The 10,599-nt window shown below is 53.6% G+C and overlaps 1 protein-coding gene across 1 annotated transcript in view; it reads left to right on the top strand.

Annotated features, from left to right (window-relative positions):
• Positions 1–10,599, top strand: part of DMKN (dermokine) — a 28,489-nt gene that overhangs the window by 3,658 nt on the left and 14,232 nt on the right. Inside the window, exons 9-19 of the mRNA XM_045292710.1 lie at positions 890–931; positions 1,567–1,620; positions 2,741–2,800; positions 2,947–2,994; positions 3,162–3,209; positions 4,505–4,561; positions 4,926–4,973; positions 5,891–5,938; positions 6,600–6,659; positions 7,701–7,724; positions 7,831–7,874. Coding sequence (XP_045148645.1) covers positions 890–931; positions 1,567–1,620; positions 2,741–2,800; positions 2,947–2,994; positions 3,162–3,209; positions 4,505–4,561; positions 4,926–4,973; positions 5,891–5,938; positions 6,600–6,659; positions 7,701–7,724; positions 7,831–7,874 — 533 coding nt within the window. The remainder of the gene's footprint in view (positions 1–889; positions 932–1,566; positions 1,621–2,740; positions 2,801–2,946; positions 2,995–3,161; positions 3,210–4,504; positions 4,562–4,925; positions 4,974–5,890; positions 5,939–6,599; positions 6,660–7,700; positions 7,725–7,830; positions 7,875–10,599) is intronic.

The raw sequence follows: 10,599 nt of genomic DNA, 5'->3' as shown, positions 1-10,599 counted from the left end.
GGGGGGAGTCCGAGCCAGAGGGGGAGAATTGAGCTGCGAGTGGCAGGCTCGGTTGAGAAGGCTAAGAGGCCCCTATATGAAGGAGCCTTTTATGGGTCCATGGGCTTTGAGGAAATGTCGCCCAGTTTGTCTGGGGACTTCCCGTGTTGGATCGATCCAAGTCTTTCATTTGCAGGGACTCAACTTTGTCAGTCTTTCCACCTGCCCCTCCTTCCCCTGCTGGTTCCTGCTCCGGGCTCATTCATAAATTACCTTCGTTCACTTTGAGCATCGCTTACGCGCCTACAGTTTCATCGTGTCAATCTAACTTGGGAATCCACCTGGCATTTATGTTTCTGTGTCCTGTCTAGTCCACTCCTCAGTTCAACCAGACTTACTTACTCCACTGTGGGTCAGAGCCGTGCGCACAACTCGGGGGTGGGGTGGGGATCTCAGGCAAAACCAGATCCCAACAGAAGGCAGGGCCTGTTTGAGGAAAGCCCTGTCGCTCCTGCAAGTACCAAACTAACATTTCCAGTTTCGTGCGTTGAGTCACTTTCACCACTGGTTAAACACACCACTTGTAAAACACTCACGGAGAGCTTGTGGGAACTGTCTCTCGTTAAGTGGCTTCCTCTGTTCTGGGAGAGGTGCCACACTGTTTTACTTATGGTAGTGTTACAGTACTCTCATGCTTGCCAGGATACGTCTCACCTGCTGGTTATCTTTCCCCGCAGTCTCTTGTGCTTAGATATTTATCCTTCCAAGTGAAGCTCAGAGTTATTTCGACAAGTTCCAAAAGAGAATGTCCTTAGAGTTTTTCCAGGAATTGTCTTAACTCAACACATTCCTTGGTGGGATGCCTGCAGGACTAGCATGACCATCTGTGTCTCACTGTCTTGTCCTCTAGGGATTTCGAGGGCAGGGAGGCGCCAGCAGCTCCGGCATCCGGGTAAGAATTTGGTAGACTGTAAGAGTACACTGTTGGCGGCGGAGAGGTGGGTGGGTGGGTGGTGGCGATGAGAGTCAATCTTTCCCTGAGCAGCCGCACTAATAGAGGGCGCCAGGAACCGAGCACCCTGCATCTTGGCCTGAGAAGGAAGAGGCATGGATGGGTCTGCTTCCCACCTCAGATTGTGAGCTGAACCCGAGGAGCCTATCTCTAATGTAGGAGACTTCACTCGCCACGGGTCTCAGCACCTTCAGCCATGAGCCATTGGCAACACCTTTCTGGCCCAAAGTATGAGCCCAAACAGGCCCTTCCATTTGAGTGCACTCAGCACAACAACCCGGGCTCACGCTGGCGTTGGTGGCCAAGGCCCTCCCTTCTGGATTTCAGGCAGTGTGCAGGAATGAACAGATGCCAAGTGGGTGATGTAATCCAGGAACATTCATGAGCAATAACCCAAGTCACAGAAGGTGGAAGCAAGATTGCCAAGGAAGGTGGAGCCATCTAGATAGAGGGGCTATCTTTCACAGGGTCCTGCGACGTCCTCTGCCATGTTCAAGCCTCTGTCCCTTGATTCAGGGATCCGTCCCCTAAACCCTGCCGTGGCCACCTCTAACCTGCCTGCCTCTTCTCCACAGGAACTAAGCCATGGAGACAGTCATGTTCTGGGCGGCTATCCAGGCAACTACCAGGTGAACCTGGGGGCGGGCAGGGTTGGCTGTGGGAGGGAGAATGGAAGTTGGGGGGGAAGAAGTGTCCGTTTACGCTTGTGAGCTGCTTGGAACCTGGGTCTTCCTCATGAAGAGACCAGCTGGAAGTGATGATGGGGCCTACATACAACTGTGCTTGATGCAACTGATGTATGGACCGTGAGAAGAGCTGTCAGAGCCCCCAAGAAAATGATTTCTAAGAAAAGAAAGACAGTCCCAATTAGTCTAAACAAATAACATCTCTGATTTTAAAAAAAAGAGAGAGAGAGGAGATTGGGGGTCCAAGAGCTCCATCCACGTAGCTCAATTCATTGAAGTGTATACCTCTGTGAGCGCGAGAGCAGACACAAACAACGGGAGACTGGCCAAAGGGTTATTTTAAAAATGAAAAACAAAACCCCAAACCATCGCACCTAAGAAGGCAGGGTCACAAAGGGGAGCATCACTGAACTTTGAGTTCAAAGATGGGGCTCAAACTCCAGCTCGGTCACGGTCACTTGTTACCTGTGTGTCTTCAGGCACACCAGCTGACCTTACCGAGCCTACGTGTCCTCGGAGGTACAGCCATACAGGGTTGGTGACCTGTCCGTTGTTCACATCTCATACTTCCGATAGACCTTTCTGCACTATTGCGATCAAGGTGGTCCAGAGTGCAGGCATTAGCACCAGACATGGAGACCGGTCCTAGGTCGGCTGTTGGATGACTTTAAATGTTAGTTTGCTCATCTGTCAAGCGGAGTGCTCCCTGGCATAGGAATGTCCCAGGAGGGGGCATGGGGTCCAGTGCATGATGGGTCTAAACACATTAGCTACTCTCATGACTAGTGATGCTTGGGGGGGGGGGGCGGCTGGAAACAAGAGGCAGCAGAATAGAATTAAGGGGATTGGTTAAGGGGTGTCAGTGAGCAAGTCACTCCAGGATTGCTTTCTGGCAGTGGGGTTTTCAGGTGCGACTGAGAGACAGAGAAGGTGGATTTACAGACGTGAGTGAGTTCGCAGAGCTTAAGTACCATGAAGAGGTGTGGGCCAGGTGCAAATGGATAGGTGGCCTGAGGGCCAGGCTGTATCAGCCTTGGACATCATTCCCTTTTCCCTCACCCAGGGGCAAGGCTACAGCAGGGAGAATGCAGGAGGTGAAGCCTTCAGAGGAAGCCACTTGTTGGTGAGTGGACACATCAGACGCCCCTGGGCTGGGCCCACAGTGTCCAACAATCCTTGCCTTTCCTGCTGGTGCCGAGTCTCGGGCCCCTGCCTCTTCCTCACACAGTGGGTCCTCACACTTATCTCATTTTCCATCTGGTTCCTCAGAACTCCCAGGCATCCGAAAACCTCTTCCAGTTTGACAATCTCTGGCAGGTGAGTTCTCCCTTTTGGAAGACCAACCCTGCCCCATGGCTTCCCCCCCCCCCCAGTCTGAAGTCACCTTTCAGTAACAATGGTCACAGCTCTCTGATCCTGAAGTCCAGAGCTACGTCCAATCCGATCCGATTTGGTTATGCTCCGTCTTCTTTCTTTCTCTGCAGAATTTTAAATCCAAGCTGGGCTTTATTAACTGGGATGCCATAAACAAGGTAAGGGCAGTGGGGCGGGGCGTGCCACCCCAATCTTTGTGAGAGAGGCATAGAGACAAGAAAGCAAAACCTCAACTCGCTGAGCCGGGACACAAGAATGATGACTATTAAGAAAGCATTTAGACGGATGCTAAAAACAAACAAGCAAAACACCAACAAACGAACAACTACAACTTGGGGAAGGATAGCAGAGACCTTGAAAGAGAGGGGGGGATTTGACACAGCTGGGGTTAGAGGAGCAGAGGGGCCCCAAGAACGTCTTGATACTTAGAACTGAGCAACATTGTGAGCCTTGGCTCTCTCCTTTTGGCCCCTGGAAGGGAGAGAGCGAGGAGGCCTCACCCCCAGGAGGCCAGAGGGGCAGCAGAGTCGTTGGGTGGGGGACACACTGGCCAAGGAGTCAGGTGACGCTAATAGGCCACATAAGAAAGTGGAGAACCCCGTTCTCCTTTACGAGATGTGTGTGTGCGCACATGCGTGCTGAAGACTATAACCTTGGTGGGGAGTCAGGCGAGGGAGACGAGAAATAAAATTGCTGGCGAGGTTGGAGGGCTCTCTTGTCTGAGCTGGGGCATCTGGATTTGACCAGATGGCAACAGGGGGTCCTTGCAGATTTCTGAAGAAGAAATCTTTTCTACCCTTGCTTTGGTCCACGATTCCCCTAAAGGAAATAAACCATAATGATCCCATGCTCAGAGCCTCTGCACCTTTCTTATGTCTCCACTGCTGTGGGGTGGGGTGGGGTCTGAGGCTGGACAGGTGGGACAGGCCATGTCCCTGGGGGAGGTCCAGGCTCTCCGGCTGAGTGTTGTCAGGCATGCATGTCAGACAAGTGTGGCATGACATCTGGTTTTTCCATGAAAGCTGGAAATCGGATTTTTAATTGTTGGCAAGGAATTTCACGTGGAATGCAGGTCAGTCGGCCTGGGGAAGAGGTGGCTGCAGCCCCAAAGCTTTGGGAATAGGCTGGAAGTGGCAGGGCAGGTGAGAAGCTGCGAAGGTCTGGGGACAAATTGTGGTCCTAGGTGTTTGTGGAAATGATGTTTTGCCAAGAGTAGGGGAATCGGGGGGCAGAAGGCCCTGTGTATGTGTCAGGGCCAGGGGCTAATGGCTCCAAAGATGCAGCCTCTCTCTGTGGCCACAAGCAGTTTCTGGTTATCTCTTCAGAAAACCAGCTTCTCCGAACCTTAGTGACAAGGAAATTCTGAGACCTGAGAACTGGAGTCGGGGCAGAGGGTCTAGATGCACAGAAAGTTGGACCCCTTAATAATCCGCTTGTTGCCTTTCACCCACAGGGCCAACTCCCAGTCCCCAGCACCCGAGCTCTCCTCTACTTCAGCCGTCTCTGGGAGGTGTGCACCTTTTTGAAGAATTTGGAATTCTGCTCACCTTGTCTCTTTCCACCCTGCCCACCCCTCCCCTTGAGGGAGTCACCCTTGGTCCCAGCCTACCTGTCCACACATTCATTCTCTTTTCATTTCTGAGACCGGGTCACCTTGCCCAAACCCTATCACCAATACCATCTCAAACTCCAACACCCTCATCTTAGGTATGCTTATCTCCCTCTAACCCGAAACCACACACACCTAAGTTCTAAGTCTCATTCCTACGCTTCATTGTGATGGAAAATTACCTGTCCCTTGCCACATACCTGTCCCTTACCACCCTCTGAATTCTCTTCCCTTGTGGGTCACCGATCTCTCCTCCTCCCTCTAGGATTTCAAACGCAACACTCCTTTTTTGAACTGGAAGGAGATTATCGAGGTAAGGGAGGAAGAAGCTCACCTGACCACCTGGCTCAGACCTCACTTCCGTGGGGACACGGGATGATGGGCCCTTGGCAAGCGGGGTGCTGATTCTGTCTTGGCTTCTCACCCTCCCTGCTCTGGGGCCTCCTTCCTTTCCCAGTTTCTTATTTTGAGGCAACTGTGAGTGAGGGCGGGTGGGGAGAGAGAAGACAGGGCTGAGTCTTGAGGAAGGAATCCGTGATAAAGGTGGAGGGCCTGGGGGCTGGACCTGCCTCAGGCTACTGTCTCTGCTCTGTGGTTATTCCTGATTCCTACTGGGCTTGGTGTGGCTGGAGGGAAGCAGGTGGGTAATGCGGGTGGGGGGGTGGTGGTGGGCGTGGATAAGGGGAGGAGAACCTCACAGAAGAGGGGGGGTGGGCTCTCTCTCTATCTCTTTCTCTCTCTCCCCAGTAGAAATGTGCTAATGGCAGGATCAAAACTTCTGGCACCTACCGCTCCTACTTCCCTCCCTGCCTTCTCTGGAGGTGGTGGGGCAGGGAGAGAAGAGTGTGGACTAGCCTTTAGGGGCTGCAGCTGCTTGAGGATTAGCGAGCCTACAGGCTCTGTGTCGGGAAAGGTGTGGGATCCGCGGGGATTCCACTCCTTGGTTGCTTTAATTCAACGCTGCTGCTAATGGTTCAGGTGCCTGAGCGAAGGCGGGCTTGTCAAACCTGGTTCTCTACCCTGGCTCCCCCGCCCTAAGTGTGGAAATGTGTGTCCTACATATATCTGGGTCATTGATTTTTTTTCAGGCTCACCGCCCTCCCTGTAAGAAGCAGTTGGCATGGACCTCGGAGAAGGGTGGGGTGGGTGGGATGCTGCTATTCCGGAGGTGCTGGAGCCCCCGAAGACTAAGGGGTGGTGCCGAACTAACTGCTTCTTTCCCCTCCTCAGGGTGCACAGCCGCGGTCCATGCAGAAGAGGGCAGTTGGTGCTGACCCGGTAAGGCGCTTGCTCTCTCTCCTTCACTCCCCTGGTTCCGTTTTCTCAGTCTGGCCCAGGAAGGCAAGAGGCGGCAGTTGTAACTTCTGAGGTGGGTTATGTGTATCGCTCGGCCCACCTGACTCAGGAGGGCTGGTGGCGCTGTAGCTAAGCACTGGCCTGCTCCTTGCCGAGGTCGGTAGTTTGAATGCACTGGCAGGATGGCTTTGAGTCGGACCTGACTTGACCGTAGTGCGTGGGGCCACCTGACTTAGACGTTCGTCTCTTGGTCTCAAAAATATCTCAAGTACCACTTGTGGGGAGGTGCCAAGAGCAGGTGGAGGGAGGGATATTTAACAACTACAACAACAACACACCCCAAAGGCACTGCCATGAGTCGATGCCGACTCATAGTGACCCCATAGGACAGACTGGGACCGGGCCTGTAGGTTCCCAAGACCAACACTCTTTATAGGTCAGGGAGTGGACTCTGGCTGGCTAGAGGAGATGCAAAGGAAGAAGGAAGCAAGGAAGGAAAGAAGGAGACACATGTCCTCTGAGGAGGAGAAAGCAGGGGCCTTAAGACAGGTCCAGCCAGGGTAGGAAGGTGGGGTGTGTCCACCAGACGCAGTGCCTGCCCCCCTCTCTCTTCTCACACCTCCCTCCCTGCTTTCTTCTGCAGAACTACAACTATAACCAGCAGTCTTATCCAACGGCCTATGGTGGCAAGGCCCCGGCTAAGGTAAGATTTGAAGCCGCTATGTTTTACCACTGGGTTCTCTGCTGGGGGACAGGCATGGCAGGCTTTCCCTAGCAGCGACCTCTCGGTTGGCTAGCTGAAGTGGCATGCTGCTCCCTTTAGAAGTCCCGCCTCCCCATCCTTTGTGGTGGAGACTCCCGATTCCAGAGAGAGCCGTTGGAAGGAGTGGGGTAGAGGGTTCAATACTTGGCACACCCGCCCACTCCCTCTGAAAACGTGCCAAGGGGTCAGCGCCGCATCACACAGTGGATAGCACTCGAAGCTACTTCCCCTCAAAGAGGAGCAGAAGGCTCTAAAAAAAATGTAATTAAAAAAAAGGTCACGACAAACCAGCAGATTTTTTGGGGGGGAGGAGTGTTTTTCCTCTGCCTCATCTGTAATGCTGACTTCCCGAGGGGGTGGGGGCAGACGCGCGGGCTGGGAAGCTAGCCCCCGAACACGTGGTGCGTGGGAGAAGCGCATGCTTCATTCCACAAAGAAAACCACGCGCCGGACATATGGATTGTTTCAAGAACATCTTTGCTTCATTCGATTGCAAAGAGAGCCCTCTTCTACACTCAGGGCATGGATAAGCTCAACCCTACTGGGGCTGGCTGTAGCCTTCATGTCTCAGAAGAGACATGGGCTCCAGGGAAAGGACCCTGCTAGCAGGAAATCAGGGACAACACCCCGACGGAAGGTAGAGGAAGGTGCAGTTGCTACAAGGTGTGGGTCTCCAGAGTGTCAATCACTTGGGGCCAGTTTGGGGTTCCCTGGCAAGTAAAAGGGGCACCCACCCACCCTCTTTCCATTCCTCTCGGTCAGTGTGTGCCCAGGGGCCACCTCTGATGCCACCTTGGGTAAGGTGTCCTTAGGGACATTAATCTGCTGTGGGAAAACAAGAACCAGACCGGGGCCGAGTGTCCCCATCCAGATGAAAGAAACTTTGGGATCTTCCTGCTTGGAGCCTGCCTCTGACCTGAGGTGGGAGGTCATGGCCAAGCACAGCGAGGTCCATCCCCGGCTTGACTTTTCTGTTTCTAGGGAGGGACCACACTGACTTCCTCGGTGAGTATGGGGGCTGGCAATCTCTCCCTCCCGAGAGAAGGGTCCACGGCCGGAGGTGTGGAGGGGGCAGGGTGACGTCTACTCAGACTTCTCCTCGCCCCCACAGGCTTCCCGGACACAACCTGGCCTGCTGCAGTGGATGAAGTTTTGGTAGGTGCGTGTCTATGTGAACTGCAGAAGGCTGGGAGGCTGACCCGGAGCCACTGCTCAGGGGCAGGGATGGAGTCTGGGTAGTCTCTCCGACTTGGGTCTGGGAAGATGCTCTAAAGATCATGGGGGTGGGGTGGGGGGCAGCATGGAGGGAGACTTGGGGAGAAAATGACCCAGGATGCCCAGGAAGCACTGTATGAAGGCACGCGGGTGGGATTGGGGGGCCAGCATGGAGGGAGACTGGGGAGAAAATGACCCAGGATGCCCAGGAAGCACTGTAGGAAGGCACTCGGGGGAAGGGCCACATGGAGGCGGAGCGTTGCCGAAGGAACAAACATCTGTCTTGGGAGAAGTGCAGCCCGAATGCTCCTTGGAGGCAAGGATGGTAGGACTTGGGCTGCCATACTTTGACATGGTTATCAGGAGAGGCCCGTCCCTGGAGAAGGACATCATGCGTGGTACAGTTAGAGGGGCAGCGGCAAAGAGGCAGGCCCTGGACCCGGCGGATGGACCCAGCGGCCGCAGCGATGGACTCACACATAGGAACAGCTGCGAGGGTGGCGCCGGACGGCGTGGTCCAGCGTGCGTTGAGGAGCGAGGCTTTCGGTCAAGGACAAGGAAATGACAGGAGGGCGAGCTGCGAAGAAATGCGCCTTTGTAGGTGGAGCGGTTCAGGCTCCTGGAGAGGCAGATAGATCTCTGGTGCGGAGGAGAGAGGGAGTGACCGGGCAAAAGCAGAGCCTTCGTGGAAGAGCCTTTGTGGAGGGCGCCTCAGGGGAATGCAGCGGGGCAGCGAGGGATGTGGGTGTCCCGAGAGAAGCTTAAGGAAAGGACACCGAGTTCCCACAGGCCCTGTGCTCTCGTGTGATCTCTTTTTTTTCCTAGAAGATCCCTTCCCATCATTGCTGAGTCCCTGAGAAAACGCCAGTTACCAAAGGGCCTGACTGTGACGCCCACTCCCCCCAGCTCTCCCACCCTGTGCCAGCCTGAGCCTGGCGGCGACACCTCCTTCCTCTAGGTTGGGGACCTGGTTGGTCTGTTCCTCGTTTCCTTTCACCCCATTGTGGTATCCCTGGACCACTGGTCTCATCAGATCCACCCGCTGCTTTCTCCGCTCCCTTCAGTTGATAATCTGGTCACCGTGACAACGGATTAGGATGGACTTCCTACTTTTGAGTTTATTTCGTGGAAATAAAACATGGTTCCTGTTGCCCGAAAACTTTCTCAAATGTCATTCTTTTACTAGTATGTTGATGGCCTGGGCCAAGGTGGGGGTGGGGTAAGGAGGGTGGGATGAAAGAGTGACTTACGGGGAGACAATTTGCCTTTTTTTTGGTGGTATGACAAATGGTACGCTTCGGCCCTGACAAGAAATGATTAGTGTAGCAGGAAGGACACATGGAAATAAATGGCACACGTGTGTGTATGTGTGTGTGTGTGTAAAGACAAAAGTGCTGCTGCATTGTGCGGAATCACAGCCTCTACCACCCAACAAAATATGGAAGAATTAGTGAATAGAAAACCAATCTGCTTTGTAAACTTTCAACCCAACCACAATCAAAAGTAAAAAAATCAAAAAGCTAGCCTATCTATTGTGTCTCAGTTTTGCCATTGCTGAGAAAAAAATCACGTTTGTCTAACCTGCCGTTGAATACCAGGTTTACTGAACCTGAAGCAGTCCCAGTTTGCAGAAGGGGGTATGGTGGTGTCTATGTGTCCAGGAAGATGGGGAGAGTGCGGAGCTGGTACCTTATCATATGCCAGTTACTCTGGTTCCAAGATACTCAGAGAGGAAGGCAGAAGAATTCAACGTCATTCACGTATCAATGAAACCGGGTTCTTGATCCAGGCCCAACCCCTGCTTTTCACAACCTGCGGAACCCGGAGGACAAGATGAGCCTCCCAAAGCTGGTATAGCATGCCCAGTCAAGGAGGTTCTGCCACGGTGTCCATGGTACCTGGCATCCCTGAAAGGACACAGGGTGCCACTCACTTGGAGCTCATGGGGTACCTTGCCAGCCTAAGTGATCCCTCCAAGATTTCAGGTTTCCTTGGTCACTGCTCCATCCCCAGGGCTTAGCCTCCCACAATTGATGAATCAGTTAGAGACCTGAGCCCAAACTGCATCCCTATGTCCCTTATCACGCTCGTCTATCCTTAGATTTGTAGCTAGTGGTTTGTATGTAGTCGTCTCTTCTTCACTGTTTCCACCCGTGTATCTACGGGGCCTTGTATACCTACAGTACCTTCCACCGCCACAGGGAGGGGAGCATGGGGCACTCACGGGGAGGGCACGCTATCATCATTACTAGCTAGCTTCCTGGCGGTGGGGTCAGAAAACGGATAGTGGGAGGGAGACACTGCAGGGGTCAATACGGTCCCAGACTCTTGGAATAGTCCCAAGGGAGGAAAGGGCCTTCAAGTTTAAGGGAACACCCGAAGCAGGGTATGATCTGACCCTGAAGGACCTGCTGACTCACGGGTGACCCCACAGGACCACACAGAACTGCCCAGAGGGTTTCTAGGCTGTACATCTTTACAGAAGCAAATTGCCTTGTTTTTCTCCCCATTTGGCTGCTGGGAGGCTTGCATTCTTCAGTTAGTAGCCAAGTGTCAGCCCTGTGTGCCAGGGTGCCCTGTGGTACAGAGTCCTGCGATCAAAGCTTCACCCCTGTGTGCCAGGGTGCCCTGTGGTCCAGAGTCCTGCGATCAAAGCTTCACCCCT

The sequence above is a fragment of the Echinops telfairi genome, unplaced genomic scaffold (genome assembly GCF_000313985.2).
Source record: "Echinops telfairi isolate 266 unplaced genomic scaffold, ASM31398v2 ScPeMD7_655;HRSCAF=1070, whole genome shotgun sequence".
Classification (NCBI taxonomy): Eukaryota; Metazoa; Chordata; class Mammalia; order Afrosoricida; family Tenrecidae; genus Echinops; species Echinops telfairi.
The sequence above is the reverse complement of the archived record's forward strand: the minus strand, read 5'-3'. Positions and strand labels throughout refer to the sequence as shown.